The following is a 24674-nucleotide window of genomic DNA, read 5'->3' as shown; positions in this document are numbered from 1 at the left end:
ATAATTCACATTACAAACATGAACAGTGTGAACAGGCTAAAAAAACTGATTTGTCAAATTGTACCAGTAGCTTTCTGGTGGATTTACACTATGGAAAAAAATATGTTGGAGAAAAGGAAAAGCAGAGTTAAAGAAAAAAAAAAACTCTCCACTCAATTTCACATGATGGGTATATTAATCTTAGTTGACTGTCCTTGGTGGCATTTCAAGTCCCTACGGTCCCTTGCCCTGGCCATATGTGTTTAAAGACACATCTCTCACACAGTGGCTTCCTGAAAGGTCAGCGCTCATCTCAAAGGCATCCCGCAACCTTTAAAGGTCTTCTCTTTTGTCCCCTCTTTAAGTGGCAGACACATCAAAGAGCTCCTGTTTGGAGCTCCTCACCAAAGCTAGATTACAAGTTGTGATCTGCCGGCTGAATTAAAGCACGACGCCGCCTCGGGGTCCGGGCTTTACAGCGTCGCCTGATAGCATCGCCACGGAACATCTCCCACCCAGAAAACAGCAACGGCGCTGTGGAGCCTCGGCTCGGGTTCAGGGCTCCTGGCTTTCATCATCCTAAGCCCCAGAGCGCAGCGTTTTCCGTGTAGCCATTGTAGCCTCCACGCACTGCTGCCCTGGAAGATCCACTGTTACGCTTGGCATTCAAGGTGGAGAGGCTGCTAAAAGGTTGAAGAGCTGTGCAAGTGCACTGGACCCTGAAATGCTTTAATAAGCTGAGGGTGCAGAAACTGTGCTCTCTCTCCGGAGAGTCGCACGGACTCACCAGGCTGATCACTACTACACTACAGTGTAAAGCAACAGTATAGTAGAGCCCTTCCTTTGATCTCCTTTGAGGCCCGCCCGCAGCAGCAGCACGCTCCCACTTTCCAGAGCCTCCCCTCAATGCAACACCTGTTGCTAGTTACCTGCAATTACTGTATCCGTAGAAATACTTCCTGGGTAAGATCTCGCCACCATTCCAGCATGACGTTCCCAACCATCCGAACTCTGTATATAGCGAGCGCGCCTCGTTCTGTTTTGTAGTGTTCAACATTTGTTGTTCCATTTCACCAGCGTTCTCCAACAGCTTTAATAGGACCTGACATTGTGGTCCACACCCAATTACAGTCCGTCCCTAACTGACCGAAAACAGAGAGCTTCTAATGGAAACCAGACTGTAGGCCCACAAAAGTCTGTTTGAACTCCGAATCGGCCAAATAAACCCCCCATTCCTAATGATAATAGTTAAATTACCTTAGCGACAAAGTTAACTAGCCTACCGACTATGACAGCTATCATCAGCTTACCACTACAAAAAATAATAAAAGATCAGCAACACAAACATCTCCAGTCTGCCTGCTATTCTGTCTGCCTGCCTGCCTGACTTACTTATGAGCTGAGTTAGGGAAAATAAGGAGAAGAAACTAAAAAAATACTTCTAAAAATAAATATGCTAAATTATTTAGATTATTAGCAGCAAAAAACATTTTCTAATTCCCTACAGAATTTTCAAAGCATATTTTTTTAAAGCAACTTAATGTGTGAAAAAAAAAGATACTGATTGCAAATACTGATTGCTGATCAAACATTTAAAATCATCCATAAAATATTCTTCTTTCTCCATTTAACAAATACATTCAATTCGCTATGCTTAAATATTATCCTTCAAGCAACAGTATTAATAATAATAGTAATTAAAAAGGGCTATAGTTACTGCTCTTGAAGTTCTTTTGCACCTTGTATCCAGAGTTTTAGGGAGTTTTAATACTTGATTCTGCAACCAGGACCGATTCTGGGCTCGTCTCGATTGCGTAATTCCAATCCTCTCTTTCTGAGTGAATAACTGCTATTTGCTGTTGTTTTACTTGGATAAAAACACTCATACTGCAAGAAACAGCAGCAGGAGAATGTTATGCTAACTGGCTAGCGTTAGCTAGCGAGCTGTATCTGCTGAATAATGCATACAGTTTTTTATTTCTTCTACAGGATCAACCGGTATACTGCCCAGCATTACAATATAATATATTTTTTGAGGTCAAGCACATTTAAAACACTGTCAAACTCCAAGCACCAGCTGATCGAGTCAGTGAATTACAGTGGCAAACCAGTGGGCCATTAGTGGTGCTAGTTCTGCATCCAATACTCACTGTATTGGGTTCAGTGATAGATTCTTAAGAGGGGTATCAGGTAAGTGGTGTTAAAAACTTTAATCTGCTTCCCCTATAAAACAAGTTAGTTTTCCTATATAATCTCAACAGATCAGCTAAATTATCATTTAGAAACTGAAAGTAAGGTTCTATATGTACATCTTGATTTTAATCATAGGAGGGACAAAAATAGCAACGTAACATGACCTGAGCCAACCCTAACAAATATCTAATAAATGATGCAATAACCCAAATAAGCTGTTGTTTTCTTAATACAGATACATCTCTTTCTCTTTCTTGCAAAAATTAAAAGCATTTAAGGTTTTCTTGAACAAAGAGGTTTAAGGAAGGAACTAAAACAATATAAACAAGAACAGTGAATCAGAAAAAGGGTGCACAATGAGGGAAAAGGGTGCATAGTGCAGAATTATGATATAGGTTTTCCATGCAATATACCGGTAAGTAAGGAAACTCACCATTACTACAAATATAATTTATTAGTTTTTTCTGTAAGACCTCAAAACCTCAATACACAGTATTGAGAAGATCATTACTAGATTCACCTAGTGAAAAAGCACACTTTTGGAGAGGGTGTTTCAGGTATTCTGAGAATCTCTGCTGCTTGGAGCCTTCTAGCTCACAGTTGTTGATAGGAGCACAGCATGCCCACTTAATCACATGGACACTGGGAGCTATCCCAGGGGGCTAAGCAAGGAGCAGAAACAGAAAAAAAAAGTACACGTGGGGGCCCATGGGACACAGCAACCCAACACACACCACGTACTCATTTACAAAAGAATAAACAAACACTTGCGAAACAATAGCTTAATGCTATTAAGCACTTTCCTCATACACGCTGTAGAAATGATGAAGGCACTGTGATTACTTTGCAAGATAATATACTAACAATAATTCACGTTAAAATAATGGAGCGTGTTTTGTGTTGTACGGAGACTCGTGGAGCGCAGCCTCCGTTATGAATAGAGGTTCACGTGAAGGGTTAATGAGAGGCAGAGCGAAATCAGGGTTAATGCAATAGCTCCAGCATTAACATTGTTCCCTCCGCACTGATTTACAGCGGTGTCCTAACTAAACAGATAGTGTTTTCTGCAGCGCTGTGGAAACAAATCACAGCGGAGAGCTCGCAATCCTACCACCTACCGCCCTGATGAAGATGAAACGCTCGAGACCAGCAAAACAATCCCAGCGCCGACTTCAAAGTGCAAGGTCAAGGACTCCAGCTCGGTCAGCGTGCGTCCTGCAGCAGGGCCGGGGGAATCCAGGCACTCCAAATGACAGAGTGGATAGTCTTAGAGCGGAAGGTCTAACATACAAATACCAGCCTGGCCTCATATTGTTTTAAAATAGCTTGCCTCACTAGGAGAGGTGTCAGGCTAGGGTTAGAACGGTGGAGGAATTCAGAGAGAGAACCGATTGCTCAGATTTGCCCTCTATTTGAAGTTGTGTATTTCACAACACACACCGGGTCTTATTCATGACACCTTTGTTAATTTTATTCTTCTCTTTCTGAGTGAATAATTGCTGTTTGCTGTTGTTTTTTTCTATTTTACTCAGATAAAAAAAAATCTCATATTGCAAGGAACAGCAGCAGGATCTCCTAAGATAAAGTGCTGTTCTCATTTTGCTTAAGGCAGGACAGCGTTTGACTCCACAGGGCTGACCTACCATCACTCCAGTGTGTTAGTTTGTTATGCTAACTGGGTAGCATTAGCTAGGTGTCAGGATAGGGTTAGAACGGTGAAAGAATTCAGAGAACCGAGTGCTCAGATTTGCCCTCTATTTGAAGTTGTGTATTTCACAATACACACTGGGCCTTATTCATGACACCTTTGTTAAAACATCAGCAAACTACGAGTAAATTACGATTTATGAGATTAACAAACACAGCATAAACACCAAATTTGTCAGTAGAATGAAAACAAGTGGTTCACAAATAGGATTATTGGTAATTGCATCTTTCTTTGCCATTACCATACCATTACTATAGTCAACACCCATCAATTATCATACCATTACAATAGTTCACACCCAACAATTACCATACCATTACAATACTTCACACCCATTAATTACTAATGCCCACTATATAAGTAAATTGAGGAGTCAGAGATAGACCCAGAAACAGCTATTCTGAACAGAAATCCATGTTTTATTAAATGAAGTGCATTTTATTATCGTTCTATAGATTTACTGCTCTATGTGCTATCAGAGTTTTCATGCATCTTGGCATGTTCTCCTCCACCAGTCTTACACACTGCTTTTGGATAACTTCATGCCACTTCTTGTGCAAAAAATCAAGCAGTTCAGCTTGGTTTGATGGCTTGTGATCATCTTCCTCTTGATTATATTCCAGAGGTTTTAATGTTGTAAAATTAAAGAAACTTAGCATTTTTAAGTGGTCTCTTATTTTTTCCAGAGCTGTATATTGTGATAACTGTCTCTTTGTATTTATTTTTCTATCTATTTATTTCTCTATATGCACATACTAAATAATATGGACTTTATTATTATGGTATGGATTTTTATATTACAATACTTATTTTGTTACTTTCCATATTTTGATGAGTTTTTTTATTCAGTTATATATTATCAGAATTAATTAAATATTTGTCAGCGTTTTGTCATATCGCCAAGAAAAACGTTGTTGCAAAATATTTGTGATATTATTTTTGGGAAATATTGCCCACCCCAGTCATTGGTTACCAATACTTATACATACTGGGAAATCATTTTCCTCTAATAGTATAGTTTATAGGTTTTTGTACATTCCCTCCTACTTCTGTCATGTTCTTGGTGTTGCTGTAATATTGCAAATATTGCCTGCTCTGGGTTTAATAAAGGATTATCTAATCTTATTTGTTGCTCACTAAGAGGAACGTGATGTAGTGACTCTATAGATGGATTATGGATTACGTGATGTCTTACATGTCTTTCAGGTTTTCACATGTAATGTGGTCAAGAGCAGGTTTTTTGTTCTTTTTGTGAACAATTTATGCACAAGTACCTTGTGTTGTTGGAATAGAAAGCTCCTCAGCACCAGTCATCTTTTAGACAAACTCCATCCATTCACCACCATTCTCCAAAAACATGTGAGAGCAATAGAGGAGCATACCAGCCTAAGTGGAGTTAATTAACAACACTCCTGTCAAATTTGAAATATGAATTCAGCGAAAAAACAGACATGCGGTGCCGAAAGAGAACGCCATTGTGTGCTGCAGTGGTGAACGGTCCACTTCCCTCTGTGCAGAGCAAGTCAGGGGGGTGGGGAGCTGGGGCGGCCTGAAGTGGGCCTGCAACACTGGCTGTCAGAGAGGCCTTGTCCTGCTGTCAGGCTAGCACTGTGCTCATCCATCACAGTCACACCCCCCTCCAGTCCACGTCCCACCCACCACCGGGGGTCCATCCCAAATAAACAGCCCTATCCTGCGCTCGCATCTGCAGCATGGAGCTCGCATTCCTGGGCCTGTGGTTACCATCTTTAAAGTGAAAAACACCGGGCTCGCCTCAGAAAGACCTCACCATCCCATTAGGCCTGTCACAATTATTGCAATATCGATTTATCATACAATAAATGAACATGACCTCAATCATTTTTAATTATCGTGATATTGTCTATTGTATTTATTTGTATGTTTGTTCACATATATAACATTAAACAGTATTTTAGCCAGTCATGCTTCAATAACTGTCACTTCATACACACAGTGTGGACTAAAGTAGGTGAAGAAATAAGTATCTAATTCCCAAACTTGTCTTTAAAAAGTGTATAATTTTTTTTTATGACATTATGTTATCATTGTGTCAGTGGAAAGTAATTGTCTTAAAAATAAAAAAATATTGTGTATCACAATCATTTCTGGGACAATATATCGCCCACAAAAAATAATCGTGACAGGCCTACATCCCATCTTACTTCTCTCCTCTCGTCTGGAAACTCTGCTCTGGAGATGTGATATCGATCGATTAATCAATCAAACCTTTATTTTCACTCAGTATTACATTGAGGGTAACCCTCATTTTCAATGCAGCCAAGCATTTGCAACTTAAAGGAACTGAAATATAAATAAAAAATAACACTAAAATCAAGTGTTTAATCAGTAAAAAAATTAATAGTAAAAGCATTAAAAAACAATAGAACAATAGAATAGAAGATAAGATTAAATTAAGAAGAAAATTTAAAAAATCATAATAAAAGAATGAGTGAACAGACTAAAATGTAAGACAATTAAAGAAAGAGATACTAAATAACTAAAACTTTAAAAAGACCAAAAGTAAAACAAGTAAAACTATAAATAAAAGTATGAAATAATTAAAATAAATAATAAAAAAGGCTAAAAGGTAAAACTGAAAAAAAGCATTACAAAGACTAAATAAATAAAATAAATGGTAAAAAAAAAAAACTCAACTAAAACTGTTATAGGCTTTCTAAAGTTGGTTAGAAACTAAAAGTTTTAAATGATTTAGTGACTCCAGCGAGCCTAGTTCTAGACTTTTCTGTAGTGGATTACAGCTTGCTGGTTCTCTGTAGCTAACATGCAGATTTTCCTTTCCTCAGTTCAGTAACAACTCTAGAAACCTGACAGGTAATCCAGTCACTAAAGAGGGTCTGATAATTACTGTTATTTATAGAAATCATGGATGAGACAAAAGATGGCATATGGCTGGAGAGCGAGTTATAAATTAATATTAGCCAAGAAGGTAAAGCAGTAAAGAAACAACAGCTGGAGAAGCAAACACACTTTTGGCTGGCAGACTCTCGAGACAGCGCCACAACCCAAAGCAGACACCCAGACAGACACTGTGGCCGCCATTATGCTGCTTGTGCTTTTGCTGGGTTCTCTTTGTCGTAATTGATTCCTAGGTCAGGATTTGAGAGCGGCGTCTTCGATGGAAAACACACACACACACACACACACACTGTTTGTGAACTCACACTGTTATTCAGACTGAGCCTTTCCCACAAGATCACAAGACTCCCCCCTTAGCTGGCGCTCGTGCTGTGGGGTTTTCTCAGATTTAATTAGTTTTTGTTATATAAAGTGGAATGATGAGATTTTCTAAAGTCAAATATCTCCTTGGGTGTTTACTTGGAAGCACAGCGAACACGCTGAAGCCCACAAAGACTACAGAAAATAAATAACTTGCTGCTGAATTGATTTATTTGCGGGGATTAAATTGAACTTTTCACACCACAAACAAGACACTTTCAGTTTTGTAACTGGGTTACATGGGAAACACGATTGACCCAAATAAACAAAACTCATGAACATCATACTTGCCTTGTCTGGGTTAGAGCTGCACTGCGTCGATATTACTGTGGGATCAGATGTGGGTCCTGATTATAACAGAATTATCAGGATAGGTTATTGAATAATCAAGCTGATCTATGGGACTAATCCTTTACTGAACCTGATGAGCGTACAGTGTACAGTGTCATCAACTATCAGCGAGCAATCCAGCTTAGAATAACAGCCTAGTTTACATCCCATAGCAGCCATTCAGAGTATGTGTCCATATGTGTCCATAGTCTGTCCATATGCCATCCAGTCTGCTTCAGTATAGTAAATGATCAGGATCATTAGTTTGTGAAATGTCCAAAAAAAATCTGATCTGTTGTTTACTAGCATAATATGCAATAAATTCCATTTATATCATGTTTTATCTTTCTCTAAAATATTGTAATGGCTGCTATTTATAAATGTATGACACTCTCTGCTCTGTCATCTGCTTTGTCATCTGCATTTTGATCTGTTTCACTGTTTCTGCCCTTTTTTTTAAATAATAGAGAGAGCCTTTATCTGAACAGTTGGTCTTCCTTGTAAGGAGAACAAGAAATGATTGGCTGCTCACTCTTCTTTGGTCTCAGTGATGTAAAGTGTAAGAAGAAAAGTCCATTAATGTTATCAGATCAGTATACAATACAGGCCAAAAGTTTGGACACACCTTCTTATTTAATGCGTTTTCTTTATTTTCATGACTATTTACATTGTAGATTCTCACTAAAGGCATTAAAACTATGAATGAACACATGTGGAGTTTTTATGTACTTAACAAAAAATGGTCCTAAACCCAATCCAGATGGTTTGGGGTGAGCTGGACCGCAGAGTGAAGACAAAGGGGCCAACAAGTGCTAAACAACTCCTTCAAGACTGCTGGAAAACCATTTCAGGTGACCACCTCTTGAAGCTCATTGAGAGAATGCCAGAGTGAGAGTGTGCAAAGCAGTAGTCAGAGCAAAGGGTGGCTATTTGAAGAAACTAGAATATAAAGCATGTGTTTTTAGTTATTTCACCTTTTTTTGTTAAGTACATAAAACTCCACGTGTTCAATCATAGTTTAAATGCCTTTAGTGAGAATCTACAATGTGAATAGTTGTGATTATTAAAGAAAACGCATTGAAAAAGAGAAGGTGTGTCCAAATTTTTGGCCTGTACTGTATGTATCATACTGGTATGGTATTGAAACTAAAAAATAAAGTCTCAAAGAATTATTCTTGCCTTGACCAGTTAGGATTTCGTAGCCTTACAGCGAAGTCCACCCTGAAATAATCTCGCTACAATTTGCCCATGGAAAATGTCAAGCCGTACTCTTTATGGTGGAAAATGCTTTGGGGTCAGTGGAAAAGCAGCTAGAAAAATACTCGGCGAGTGAGTGTCCCCTAACTTCAAATTGATAGAAAAACCAAATGCAGTGAGTCAGAGGTACAATAATGGCTTCCATCTGGGACCTGACCCCAGTTTATGAAGGATAATTCCAGCATAAAAGGCCCAAAGCAAACCTGGCAACGACTGCACTCTGAAGAACAAAGTCGCCGGCCTGATGTACGAGTGGGCGCTGTGTCCTGCGAAGGTGTCAAACAATTACCATACGAACTAGAGACACAAATAACCTGCCCTGCAGTCCAAGGCCATGAGTCAAAGGCTGACTAATACAGCCTGGGCCTACTGGGGCAGAAAAAGCCTGAGGAGGCACAGTGACTGTGGAGTGAGTAAACCCTAAAACCGAGCCACTGCTCCCTCCAGCACACACAGCACTCTCTCTCTCTCTCACGCACTCCATCTCCTCCCTGACTCCGGCTAAATGCCAGCCAATTCAACATCCGTGGGTCAGAGGAGACTGGATCAGATGTGAGTTCGTACAACGAAGCAAAACGACACAGTCCCAGCATTCCTCGAGCAAGCCAGCTCAGCAAACATGCTCATATCACTGAAACTTACTTCTCCAGCAATCTGCTCTTTACCCTTCTTCTTCTTCTTCAACTTCTTTAGTGCTTCTTTAGTGGGTCAGAGTAAAAGATAGCACTCTGCGAAACGCTGACCTCTCGCTCCAAAAGCGGGAGATCGCAATCCTCTGTTAGAGAGCTGTTACTGAAGAATATGCACAATATAAACAAGCTTCAGAGGCTTCAGTGGCCTTTTCATCACAGAGCCAGGAAGCTAGGCCTATTCCAGCCCTGCTACGGCACTCGCGACTCAAAAGCTACACACACATATAATCTTTCAGTCACGAGCAGAACTTCCGAAGATGATTTACTGTGAGGGTGAGACTAAGTGTTATGGCAACCAACACGGTCTGAACAGCAAACAAACCAGTGCTTAGAAGACAGTCGAGTCGAGCCGGCGAAGCCAACAGCAAGCCTGGTGTGTTTAACATATAACATGTGTTCTTACAGATTCCAGTAAAAAAAACACACTCAAACCCTGCTTTCTGTCTAATCCCTCAATCCATGTGTTAATCACAAACATGCAGGAAGGACAGCAGATCTCGCTGATTTGTGGCTGTTCTGTCTGTACAAGAGTTTTTGCCTTGGTTCAAAAGTGAGAGTAACCAGCGCATTTCCTAATAAAGTTAAGAGCGAATATTTGTCCCTCAATGCTGAGCAAAAGCAGGCCCGGTCCAGAAGCCCCGTTCGGGCTTCTCATTATTGCAAATAGCCCCAGCAGGATGGGCCTGGATGAGGATGAAACCTGGAAGCGCTGCAACCTCAAAAAAAAAACATCTCGCACTCCGTTTTTCATTCCATGTGGGAGCACTTTGGCCGTTCCGAGGCCTTGCCATTGTTTAGGAGTAATGATGTGGACCGTCAGCAGTGGGATGACATGTGGAGATGTCTCGACAACACACATGAGCACACACTCCGCGAGCTCGTAGGAGAGGCAGAACAGAGGGGAAAGCGTTTAGAGAGAGGGCGGAGAGCAACAGAAAACACGTGGCACGCGATCGACGCCTAGGCACGCAAAAAGATGGCCTTTGATTCGCCAGCCAGGACCGTCAGCCACCGGGGCCGAGCACGGCCACTCCAACCACCTCACAGAGAGCATCAGCGGAGACTCAGAGACTCAGAGACTCTGAGACACAGAGATGGAAAAAACGACAGACGCTCTGGCCTTCTGCTCCGAGCTCTGAGCACACTCTTCACTACAGCTCGTCAGCTTAATTCTGCACTGGGTACTGCTTCTGTCAATGCTGCTTACACTTTTACAACCTCAAATCATATAAAAAAAAGTTGTGACAGTATGGAAAATGCAAATAATGAAACAAACAGCCGTGTTTCTAACATTTATATTTCATTATTTGTCTGGTCAGCTCCTTTTCATTTGTTAACATACATCCAATCCTGCATTTCAGTCCTGCTCTATACTTAAAAAAGAAAAAAAAAAAAAAAAACGCTGGGATTTTGAGCAACAAAGCATTCACAACTTTGTACAACACTTGAAATACAATTGCGCACTGATATGATACCAAGCAGTGAAGAGTTATAGGTACTTTAAGACATTTTTATAAACTCTCTTCGTCTTTTAATGTGTGCAGCACATGGTTTTGCATTGTCTTGTTGAAAAATGCATTCCAGATCTCCCTGGAAAATGAAGAATCCTTAAAAGCAGCATATGTTACTCTAAGATCTCAATGTGCTGGCACTACCCCATACCATGACAGACCTGTCTTTTTTTTTTTTACTGAAAAACAGATTAGATGGTATTTGTTTTTAGCTCCAAAAGCAGTGTGTAAGACTTGTGGAGGAGAACAAGCCAAGATGCATGAAAACTGTGATTAAGAGTTTAACTGTTATTAATCTAGTTTTTTCTGGATTCTTCTGATTCACTGATTCTTCTGACCATACGCATATGCAAATTTCACTTTCAGTTTCTAAACATTTCAATAACATTCTCATGCATCTGCTGATGAACTAAAAAAAAGTTAGTGTGCTCAGTTTTGCTCTTTAAAGACCCCCTTTCTGACATAACCTGTTTTTCATTACTGAGTTTTTTTTTTTTACTCATTACCAGCCCTAAACTGCAACCGTGCCAACTTTTTTTTTTTTTTTTTGAATGTCTTCTAGGTCTTAAACGCTGCAGGACTGGATACAGTATATTTTACCAATAAGAAGTTTATGATGTTGAACAAACAAAACACGAAATATCTCGGGCTCAAACTGCCTGCAATGAAATAAAAGACAAACTAAATACGAGAAACCCTGTGATTTTTATTTCCTTTTTTTTTTTTCTAATTTGGGTTTGTACGACTGGCGCCCGTCACTGCGAGAAACAAGAATATGTCTGAATGAATATCAATCAGACTCAAAGGTCGTGTGCGTGGAGGGAGGGAGGCCAAGCTTATTTTATGGGGGGACCCAGAGTTTTATTTTGCTTTGGTGCATCATTAATTGTGTCCGCTGCGCTGAGCATAAAACTAGTCAAACCGAGCGCCCGGGGAGTTCAGGACTTAACAATCAGCATGTGAGAATTAATGAGCTCCTCTAATATGAAACAAACCGAGGCGAGCAAACACAGCCTCCTCCTGAGCGTGCTCCAGGCGTTACAAAACTCACCGTCATTATCACTGAAAATCACCAGTCCCCGACGTAGAACTCTCGCTGAGAAATCCATTATGAGTTCTATGTGAAGGAACTCATTTTTCATCTTCAAAAAAAAAAAAAAACAAACAAACTAAAAAAAAAAAAAAAACACACACAGGAGGATCTTGAGCTTGAATTTCTGCTGAATGGACACTTTTTAGAGATACTGTGCTTTGAGTGTGACTTCAATGTAAGAAAAAAAAAGCTTCTCCGTTTTTATTCTTTTCCAGACTTTCCTGAAAAAATGAAGAATCCTTGACAGCAGCATATGTTACTCTAAGATCTCAATGTGATGACACTCCCCCATTCCATGACAGACCTGTCTGGAAAAACAGATTGGATGGTATTTGTTTTTTCAGCTCCAAAAGCAGTGAGTAAGACTGGTGGAGGAGAAAAAGCCAAGATGCATGAAAACTGTGATTAAGAGTTTGACAGTTTTTGATCTAGAGCACAGTGTGTACATTTTTCCATTAAAAGGTCTGGATTCTTCTGATTCACTGATTCTTCTGACCATACGCACATGCAAATTTCACTTTCAATTTCTAAACATTTCAATAATATTCTCATGTATACAGCTCAGACAAAAACAAATAAGAGACCACTTAAAAATGATGAGGTTTTTTTATTTTTTATTTCACCTAATTAAAAAAAACTCTGGAATATAATCAAAAGGAAGATGGATGATCACAAGCCATCAAACCAAACTGAACTGGAGTGGCATGAAGTTATCCAAAAGCAGTGTGAAAGACTGGTGGAGGAGAACAAGCCAAGATGCATAAAAATTGGGATTAAGAATGGACACATTTTAGAGACACTGTGCTTTGAGTGCTTTGACTTCAATGTCAGAGAAAAGCTTCTCAGTTTTTATTCTTTTTTTTTTTTTTTTTACAGATGAAGGCGGCAGCAAGCAATGGAGGTAAAGCAGAGCTGGAGCTGGAGCTGGAGCTGGAGCTGAGGCCCGAGACATCACACAGTGCATCACACAAACAAGATCAGCGCTAAAATCTCCTTGAGAAGTAAGAATAGTGTCAGTGTGCATTAAGCACAGGCCTCCAGCCCAGCGCCTTTCATCCAGCAGGGCTTTAAGGGCTTGTTAAAATAACCCATTGCACTTTCTTCGGCAGCATTAATAAGATCTGATAACTAATCAGGGATCGCAAGCGTGAGGATTGTATATCCCGGTAAATCCAGGAGGAATGTAAACCATTGCGGCTCCCAAAGGAGTGCCGCGGCAGCTGCGAACATGGGAAGCCCTGCGAGTGAGCGCACACACACACACACACATCCGGATCATATACTCCTTTTATTTGCTGTTTTAAGATCAAATTATGCTTAAAAGAATTTCACACGGATCTGTGAGCAGCTCATGCGCTCCGCTTCGTTACGATAACAGGTCAGGCCTTTTCACGTCACCCGCAGATTTTTTTCTGAGCGCACCTTTTGTAGCCTAAAAGCTGAAGTCAAGCTTAAGGCTAATGAACGAGGGTTTTCATTTTCACACACTCTTAAAGGGGCTAGAGTTCCCCATAGGTAGATAATGAACAACAAAAAAAAAAACTGTTGAGACTACAGGGGGCTAATGTACTAAAGGTACATTAATCAGAGGTATACATACCTCTTTTCCACCAACAAAGTGCTGGTGCCGGAACCAAAGCCGGTTCCTGCGAACCTTTTAAGAACCGGCCCGTGTTTCCACTGCTCTAAGGAGTCACTCATTACGTATGTGAATGTGGGCGTAAACAGAAGTCGGAGGGGCGATTTGAAATCAACATGGCGGAACCCGAGCTGCTTTTAAAACTTGTGCTGCTGTCCTCGGTGGACCACTGTTGATTCATTTTCATTCATTTAGCTGCTTTTGCTGCTCTTAGCTGTGAATGGAGGTGAGGTTTGTAAACAACTTTACCCCGGAGACGCTTCAATGCCCCGCCCTTTGGCCGCTCGCGTCACAGGTTCGCTGGTTCCAGACCTGCAAGGTTGTGGGGCCAGAACAGAACCGGCTTTTCTGGCCAAGAACCTGTGATTTTGCGGTGGAAACGCAAAGAACCGTTCGGGAACCTGGAACCGGCACCGGCACCATGCCGGTGGAAAAGCGCCCTTAAGAGGCGATGCATTAAAATTACAACTATTAAGATATCATTTACGCACACCTTGTAGTTAAGCCATTATTGGGTAAAATAAAGTATAGATTATTCAGACAATAAAATAGTAAATTATGAGACAATTTCATTGGCTTCCTGAAATAATCGTTCAACATGTTTCCACTTGTTGTAGTTAGTTGGTATTATTGGAAAATAAATAATAATAATAATAATAATTTTCCGTGACCATCATGATTTTTTTGGCTCATGATGATGACTGATATATATTATAAGCCGTTTTAGATTTCCAAGAGCATTGTAGGGGTAAGATTACAAGCTGAGAGTGCGTGACGGGTGGTTTCTCGGTAAGCAACTCATTTAAATGAAAGCATTTATTATCCAGCTTAGAATAATTAATTTGAAATAAGGGTGTCGCCTTGCGACACTTTCTCGACGGGCATATTATACTCTAGCATATTATTATTATTATTATTATTATTATTATTATTATTTTTATGATTATAACATTATACTCTACGTAACTGAGGGAGGAGACTATGAAGTGTTATGTGTGATGTGTTTGTGCACTTGCGCTTAATTTCAAGTTGATTGCAATGTACTAAGAGAGAGTATTTTATACTCTACTATTTTAGTAGAAAGTCCACGCAAGTCTTAGTACATGAGGTCCCAGGTTCCTATTTTTTTACCTAATGATTCTAATACTAATAATAATCAGGAAAGTAACCTTTTTTATCAGTGAACTCAGTCTCTCTACTACTTTGTCGCCATCTAATAAACACACTCACACTCACACACACACACACAAATACAGACGTGTGTTGAGATGAGATCTGGTCCACTGCACACTGCACACTGTACATTACATCAGCTGCTGACTTAAACCCTACACCTCATATGTGATTAGCAGGAGAAAAAAAAAAGAAAAGAAAGAAAAAGTGTTTTGTTAATGCAGTGTCAAAGCTGTCCTTGTCCTCATGACTCACGCCCCTCCTCAGAGCAGTGTTGAAACAGAGGTCTACACACCTCAAAATATCGAACAGAGCGACACTCCGGCTCCCGGCAGTAATCAATCCGTTAACACAGCAGGCCTGCAGAGTGATCTCTGCGTTAGGCCCTTCCCCTACAAATGCGGCTACGCGGACCGAGGTGCAGCTGTCACACCGCGGTAACACAAGCCCTTATTAGTGTCCATTAGCCTGCGCTGAAACTAATAAGAGATTGTCAAACACATCCAAACATTCACACAAAAAGGAGAACGTTTCAAGTGATGATTTTAATCCAGAACTCGCCGCGATCCGTCACAACCGCTTTCTCTGCACACTGATCAAAAGGATGCTGCACAGGCCTCCACTGACGGGATTACTGCAGACACTATAACCGCCATTTATAATAATGATGATGTATTGCACTGTCCACTAAGGGTGGGCGATATGGCTCTAAAATAATATCACGATATTTCAGGGTATTTTTGCGATAACGATATACTTGGCGATATAGGAAAACTAAAATAATTCATTCATTTCAGGAATATAGTATAAAAGTATAACAGAATAATCATAATATAAAATAATATAATGCAGCAAATAATATTGCAGAATGGAGATATATGTAGTGCATTATTAGGATCATGACATTCTGGACTATTACATTTTGCTACAAATCTGATAAAATTCTTGTATTTTTTTAATATCTCAGCTAGGGCTGTGCGATATCATATCGTATGCAATATTAAAATTAAATTTTAACTTTGTTGCAGTAGAGTAAATATTTATATTTTTTATATATCGCCAAGAGTATCATTATCATGAAAATATCATGTTAGTTATTAGTTATTACATTCATTTATTAATTCATGTATTCACTCACTATGTAACTCGCTCATTCGCTTTAATCATTCAGTCACTTATTCACTCAGTGACTATCTCTCTCTCTCTCTCTCTCTCTCTCTCTCTCTCTCTCTCTCGCTCTCGTTGTCTTGTCACTATCACGTACATCAAAGTAACACAATGAATCAGTTGTCAGGCCCCCAGTTCTACACGCCACAAATGGGTGTTGGGATTGATGAATTGTTTGGAGCGTTCACCTTCAGAGGCATCAGACTCGTGCCAAACCACAGGCTAGAATACCGGCCAGCAAAAATGCATGACCACGCACAACTATTTGAAATGTATGGTCAGGCCTCAGACATCAGCATTTGTATTTAGTTTCACTGGAAGAGCCGTTTTGGCTGCTCCAACACTTTATCACTCCACTCACGCAGTAAAACGATCACATGCGCTTTATATGATTTGCATTTGATTAATGATAAGTAAAAAAAAAGCCCACATTAAAAGTTTAGCAGTAAAAAAAAACAACAAAAAGAAACAATGTACATATCTATTATAAAAAAAATTTGAAATGATTTTTACATTAGAATAAAGTATAAACAAATGATTAATAATAATGATAATAATAATAATAATAATAATAATAATAATAATAATAATAATAATAATAATAATAATAATTGTGAACATTTAAACGTCACTGTTTGAAATTAAAAAACATTGAAGCTAATATTACATGTACGGTTGCACCAATATAGAATTTACTGGGCTAAAAGCAATATTTGATGCAGACACATACAAAATTACATTCGAATCTAATAAAAGTTATTACATATAAATACTTTATATTACTTATTTTTGTACAAATATAAACACAGTCAGTTAATGTAGATATTTAATATAATTTACAGATCATACAGTGCAGAAATTATGCAGATCAAATGTATTTTACAGAATGTACAGAAAAACATATTTAATACATGTTTTTTTTTCTAAAATGTGATGATTTTACAGTCTTTACAGGTATATATATGGATATTCTACAGTTTGTAGCATTAACATTTACAATTTAATATTTTACAGCCTTTATATACAAAATACACATTATAGCATTTGCAGGTAAATTGCATATATACGCATATATAATATAGAGGTGCCAAAATGTTCTTTAGCAGTTTTAAAGTGACATACATACATTTTTTGTTGCACAAATACCTTGTATCTTAATTTGTGTCCTTTTTAACACACGTTTATTCCGCCAGTTGTTTTTTACATTACGCCAATTTTTTTGATGAAAAGACCAAGAGAAATGCAGAGTCTCAGAGTTGAACTAAAACAAAACAAAAAAAGCTTTTTGTTCCAGCCGTCTATTAAAGTTAAGATGGTTCTTCCCTATTCCTGAACGGTTGATTCGTAAGATAAAAGATATTTTATGTCACAGCAATAATGTACTTATTATGATTTATGATTTACAGCTAATATTGGTTTGAAACCTCAGTCAAATATAAACTAATTACATTTCCATATGTGTGCACTCCAAATGATTTTATCTGCTTTTGTCATTTTGTCACATTTTGTCACATTGTGTGAAAATGTTCTGATACAGAGACTATTACAGAAAACATTTTTTTTTTTACTTCATCCTGTAGAGTTATAATTTTGGAGATAGGAGGTGTTGCTCAGACAGTGATGATTTAGAAGACAGTGAGTTTAAAGTATGGAAAATCTTAATATGATGTGGGAAATGAAAAAAGTTCCAGATATGAGTCTGTGGTTCTTAAACGTGTCAGATATAAATTCATAGTTCATGTCCTTCTATAACCCAGTTCCTCTCCATCCATTACTTACTTACGCAATATCATTTAAAGCTGTGCTGGTCAAGAAAAAAACTTTCCCCCAGTTTTACAACATCCATCTGAAGACCATCAGTGTGCTGCTTTGGCCGTGCGAGATGGGAGCCACAAATCTCATCTTTTTCTTATCACATATGGGAGTTAATGTGTCTCCGATAGGCTCTTGATCAAAACACGCTCTCAGCCCCTTCAGCAGCTGTTCCACATATACTATTCCATATCTCTGTTTCCAAAGCAGACTCACACATGTACACACACACACACTCTTCCGACTGAACGGCTACCAATCATCGATACTCACATATCCATGAGCAGAGCGCTGAGTACAAAACAACACAGCAAAAATCCCAAACATCTCAGAGCCCAGTTGGAGGAAAGGAGGCACACAGAGCACTTCATGAGCTGGAGTGATTTCTCTTGGGAGACGGCTTAACTCAAATAATACCACAGACAGGGCTGAGTCTCTGGCAAGCCAGCTGCCAGCCAATTTATTATCAGCCCTCTCAACCACAGCTTCTCTCACAATTACACATGCCAGCCAAAATACACGGCTTAGTACGCATACTCTAAAACGCCTCTGCCTATAGTGAACTTCTCCATCCAAACTGAAACATTCTCACCTTAATCTGACAATCTGGAGTCAGTCACAAAACACTATGCAGGGCCATCTCAAAAAATTAGAATATATTTGAAAAGTTACTTTATTTTAGTAATTCAGTTCAAAATGTGAAACTCACATATTATATAGATATATTATATAGCGTTTATTTATTTTTATTGTTGATGATTTGGGCTTACAGAAAATTAGAATATTATAGACCAATTGATACTTTTGGCAGTGTTGGCAGTGTGCCAAGTCCTGCTGGAAAATGAAATTCGCATCTCTCTATCATCATGAAGTGCTGTAAGATTTTGTGGGAAAACAAAACTGCACTGACTTTAGACTTGATATTATAGAACACAGTGGATCAACACCAGCAGATGACATGTCTCTCCAAACCATCGCTGATTGTGGAGACTTCACACTAGACCTCAAGCAGCTTGAACTGTGTGTCTCTTCACTCTTCCTCCAGACTCTGGTCCCTTGATTTACAAATGAAATGTAAAATTTACTGATAGTCAGTGATGGTTAGGAGAGACATGTCATCTGCTGGTGTTGATCCACTGTGTTTTATTATCAAGCCCAAAGTCAGTGCAGTGTTTTCCCACAAAATTCTACAGCACTTCATGCTTCCCTCTGCTGACAACTTTTATGTAGATGTGGATTTCATTTTCCAGCAGGATTGGCACACTGCCCACACTGCCAAAAGTATCAGTTGGTCTTATATAATATTCTAATTTTCTGATACACTGATTTTTGGGTTTCTGTATGCCATAATCATCAACAATAAAATAAATAAATAAACGCTTAAAATAGATCACTCTGAGTGTAATACATCTATATAATATATGAGCTCCACATTTTTAACTGAATTTCTGAAATAAATTAACTTTTCAAAAATATTCTAATTTTTTGAGATGGCCCTGTAGATCTACAGCTCTGGAAAAAATAAGAGACCACTTAAAAATGATGAGATTCTTTGATTTTACCAAATTGAAAAGCTCTGGAATATAATCAAGAGGAAGATGGATGATCACAAGCCATCAAACCAAACTGAACTGCTTGAATTTTTGCAACAGGAGTGGCATAAAGCTATCCAAAAGCAGGGTGTACGACTGGTGGAGGAGAACATGCCAAGGTGCATAAAAACTGTTATTAAAAAACAGGGTTATTCCACCAAATGTTTATTTCTGAATTCTGAAAATATAATTTTTTTATAATTACATTTTAGTTTTTTTTTCCAGAGCTGTATATTAGTATTTACACCATAAACCAATCATATAAACATATTAATATTTGAATAGTATTTTACTGCATTGGCTGAGGTTGTTTAAGATGTCAAACTACAAACTTTATCATTCTTGCTTAAAAATGGTTTTAAATATATCCATATTGACGTATACTGCCCAGCCTTAATCTGACAATGCTAACACTTTTATACTGACCAGCACTATAAAGAGATTTTAAGTGCCAACCTGTATAAAAAGTCAACCAAGGAAAACGTTCCGCCTGCTACTGTTATTAAATAAAAAACACACTGTGTGCGCAGTGTTTACACAAAGAATCCACTTCAGAAATTACCTTTTATCCAGCACCTAAAAAAATACTACAATCCAGATCTGGTTCAGTTTAAGGGTTTGTAATTTGTTCGTATCAGTAAATCTGACATTTTACATTTTATTCTGAAAGAAATTATCCGTACCTGAGTAAAAGGGTTAAAATGCGTAGAGTAACATGAAACATTCCTCTTCCTAATCCCTCGATTACATTTACAAAATCAACACAGGCAGCAGTGTGGAGTGAATTTAAAGAAACTCCCAGAAAGCACACACTTAACACACACACTTAACACACACACACACATGCACAGACAAATGCACAGGCAAATGCGCATGCAAAGACTCCTCCCAGCCCACATCCACTCCGTGTGTCTCCTGACGAGGTGATACAGAGGAGTGTTTCAAAAGCTTAACTGCTTCAAGCTGCTCTTTGTGGACGCCTGCACCACAGATCTATTCCCCGACTGCTGGACAGAACACACACCCACCATGGCTGACAGATCAGAGGTGTGTCTCTGTGTATCTCTGTGAGAGAGGAGGATTGGGGGGGGGCTCTGTGTCTGTGTCTGTGTGTGTTTGTGAGGTGGTGAGATGATGGGGGGGGCTTTTTGCTCTTGGAGCAGAGGACAAATTCTCCTCTCCCAGGAGTTTGGAAACATTTACATTCCCAGCTAAACAGCCGAGCTCGGTTTGGTGTTGCAGACAATGAATAAATGAGGAGAATAAACAAATGAACGGCATTCCCAGCAATAGATTCCGCTGTCCCATTTACAGCCCTGTCCACAGTAGCATCGGCGCTAGTACATTACACACTGATGAAAGGGAGAAAATGGGCCGTGAAATGAAAGGCACTGCAAGGGGAAAAAATATATAGAGAAAGAGAGAGAGAGAAAGAGACTATACCTTGACAGGTGACTCCCCGGTCTTCGTAACCAATGTTACACAGACATCTCCCAATAGGAACCAGCCATTCCCCTTCCGTGCTACAGTACATTTTGGGCGTGTCCTCCTCCTTAGAGTTGTTGACACAAGAGCCCCGCACTTCTACTAGCGACTGAGTGTCCATGGGCACGGTGTCAGGGAACATGGCCAGGTTCCTCACTGTGAACGGGCATTTCTTAAAGTACACCCGCACCGACACCAGGGCCACACAGGCCCCCACGTCCTGGAAGGCCAAGTAAAAGCCCTTCTTGCTGACCGGACCCACCTCTCGCACTTCTGTGTTGAGCTTGAGGATGCGGTCCCCTAAGTCCATCTGTGTGAAGCTCTCATCGGCCGCGATGGTGTCTATTTTAGAGAACTGGTGCTCGCGGAACTTGCTGCCCTGGTCCTCGTCCGTCTCCAGGTAGTGCAAGTTGAAGGTCTCTTTGCAGGTCCCCAGCACCAGGGGGATACTGTTACAGTCTCTCAGGGTGAACTTGAGCTCCACATAGATCTTCTGGGCAGAATTGCGAGGGATCCAGTTGGTCCTCAGCCAGTTGTTCTGGCTGTACTCCATGACATTGCACACCTGGAAAGTCCGGATTGGCGTGTAGTGCTCATCCACTCCGCTGATCTCCTCCCACTGGGAAAAGAGGGAAAAAAAGGACAAAGAACATCATTAGCCAGTAGGACGACAGACACTGCTACTAATACTACTACTATCTATGAATGAAAAAAACTCTGGAACACTAGCCTATAAAAATACGAACACTGTGAACACTGCATTCCAAAAAGCAGCACCATTTGTTTCCAAACAACAGTCACATACAGTCAAATTAAGAATAATGAATGGTGTCAAATAAAAATCCCCCTCTTTCTATATAATAATTAATGTGTAACATAATGACTAGACCCCACTACTCATAGTTCATACTGCTGGCAGCTGCAACGGGAGTGAAAAGACTCGTTTAATTTGAGTGTTTGGTATTTAGTGTGTATACGCTGTCCAACGGTGTCCAAAAGCTAGAGCAGTATCACACAGCCCTCAGGTTTAACATACACAAAGCAGCATAAATGATGAACTGAGAAACTGTGTTTCCTATTACAATAATAGAACACTGTCTGGCTTTCCTTCAGACCGAAAGTTTATAAAAGCCCTTGGCGGAGTCAAGCACGCCCTCTTTAGCGGCCGTGAGCTGTTCATTACCCAGGCAGAGCAAGTGTGCCCTCAGACTGAAGAATTGCCTATTTGTGTTTCATCTCTGGCAGCGGTTAATGAAACACCCACCAAAGAGTCCGAAGACAGTTTTATTTCCACATGCGACTCGCTCGCAACAGCTCAGAAGAGCTCTTGAGAATTTACATGCGCCATTTTTCTTCATGAGCTTCGCATGACGACCGTACTGTAACTTTCATCCAAAGTGGTTAAAGGCAATGATTAACTACAGAAATGTAGAAAAACAACACGGTTTGAAGAAGACATAAAACAGCTTTTAAAGCAGGCTTTCAGAAATGTTTATATAAAAAGAAAAGAAAAGCTAGACTAATAATGTCTAGTTAAAATGCAAAAAAAAAGTAATGATTTCTGATTTTAGATTATATCAATTATTATTGTCAATTACTGTTGTTCTGTTGGATAGTTAATGTGCCACAACAGAAGACATAACACATGTAATATTATAATGGCATGCTAAAAAGGCCCAGTTTTGTTACTATGTACAGTGCAAGGGCCATTCCACTGAATGAGTGCCATTGGCTTATTGTATCTCTTCCAAATTAAATCATTTTTATCTAATAACACATTTAACAATTCGAAACATTTAATATATACTGGTCAATCTCAGCTTTACTTAATTCTTTTTACAAGGTTTCTAAGCTGAAGATGGTTACAAAACTCATGTGACATTTAAAAAGCATGTTTAAAAGCAAGTCCACTAATTCCTTTGATTTGCTTTCTTTATTTTAAAGAAATGGTTGACTGCATGTTCAAATAATTGATATTTATGACAAAAAAAAAATCACTATATGTGCATGCACATTATATTTACATCTAAAAGATGCAAAGCTATTTTTTTTTACTTATCAGGAAGACCCAAACCTCATGCAATTTATTAAACAAATGGATAAATTGGAAAACAGTGGTTTACACTAACTAATATACACATTAATAAATCAATAAACCATGCTTTGTGTTTTTATGTTTTGAGTAACAGGACTGAGAGTAACAGGAATTCTTTTTTAAGCATAGAATTAGCAAAAACATGAAAAATAGCTAAACAGTGGCTATGCTAACAGCCTGAGGACACTGAGCACATTCTAGTAATTGTTCTAAAATTTGTATTTTAAAAATAAATAAATAAGATCTAAAAATTAATTTAGGTAACAGGAATAAGTGTTGAGATTGACCTCCTCAGTCATATTTACAATAAGATCAAATATACAGAAAAACAAATAAAGTAACTTAATTTTGGTCTTCACATGATTTTCAGAAGAACCAGCTGATGTCACTTCCTGTTGTAGATGTGACTTGTAGAATATTCCAGATGTTTCAGATAGGATCATTCAGATAGGACACAACTAAAATGTGCATTTTAACTCAAATATTATGGATTTATTATAAAAAAAAACTATTTTTAAAGCATAGATGAGATTTGGAGTCACAAAACAATGCAAAATATTACATCTTTTAAAGATTTTAATAATTATATTTTATGTTAAAGTTTATAGATAGAGAGTGGGGACAGGTAACAAATTATATTTTATTAAATTATGTATTAAGTAGTTTTTATTAATCTTTAAGAGCAATTAAGTTAATGTACTAAACACTATGCTTAATAATTGTTTTGTGTGCACATTTATACATGTAATTTCCTGTAAACAGAAACGATTCAGCAGAATATGCCATAAGATGAACTGACCTTAAAAAAGGCGAGTTTCCATACAACCTTTATCAAGGTCTCACACGTTAATTACCCTCTTAGAGCTGTGGCTTGTTTACAGTCATGATTAGCAAAGGCCAGGTGATGTAAATTTCACAACATTATAATTATGCATGTTAAGTGTGGAGTAATGAAGGTTTCTATAGACCACTGAAGTCGTGTCGTCATTTTGTAGTTGGCGCCATGTTGTTTATGCCCATATTTGGGTTTCCGTGTCTAAGCTGTCCATGTAAACGGCGACTTTCAATGGGCTTTTCAAAAACTGGCCTCTGTCACATTCTGTGGTAAATAAATATGTTCAGACCCCTGTACATTTCTGTGTACATTTACCTCCTAAATATCACTGGATCCTCTGAATCACGAGATCGTTTAAGGGGAGTAATCAGAAAAATGCTAACTTTAAGATAATGCTTAACTGACATCACAGCACAGCGGCTGGAAATGACCCCGGACTGGATTCTGCACAACACCAGTGAACTCCCATCAGAAAGCGTTTTGGATTATTATGCTTTTTCGCAGAGGATCTTTAAAGCATTTAAACAGGTGAAAACTCTTTCAGTAATGTTGAGAAGTGATGTTGAGCAGTGTAATGTTGAGCAGTGTAATGTTGAGCAGTGTAATCTGTGTTAGAGCTTTAAAAAGCAGATAATAACAGAAAGTGGCTCTCAGTTCGGGATCAGCGCTTCCCTGCAGGTTTAGTATTTAATTACAGTCATTAGTTTATACTAATTACAACACCTGACCCAAATAATCAACTAACAACTAACTAATCAACTAATCAACTAACTACCTGCCCTCACTGAGGCGACAACCAATCAGAAACACCAATTTATTTCACTGCATAATAAAGAGGGTAAATGTTAAAACGTG

At 38.9% G+C, this 24674-nt stretch overlaps 1 protein-coding gene across 3 annotated transcripts in view; it reads right to left on the bottom strand.

Annotated features, from left to right (window-relative positions):
- The window catches only part of epha3 (eph receptor A3), a 158389-nt gene that overhangs the window by 110002 nt on the left and 23713 nt on the right, over nt 1–24674 (bottom strand). For all 3 annotated transcript variants that reach the window (XM_049485063.1, XM_049485064.1, XM_007251746.4), the window contains exon 3: nt 20848–21508. In XM_049485063.1, the coding sequence (XP_049341020.1) occupies nt 20848–21508 (661 nt within the window). The remainder of the gene's footprint in view (nt 1–20847; nt 21509–24674) is intronic.

Source organism: Astyanax mexicanus, chromosome 11 (genome assembly GCF_023375975.1).
Source record: "Astyanax mexicanus isolate ESR-SI-001 chromosome 11, AstMex3_surface, whole genome shotgun sequence".
In the NCBI taxonomy this organism is placed as follows: domain Eukaryota; kingdom Metazoa; phylum Chordata; class Actinopteri; order Characiformes; family Acestrorhamphidae; genus Astyanax; species Astyanax mexicanus.
This window is presented reverse-complemented; position numbering and strand designations above follow the sequence as displayed.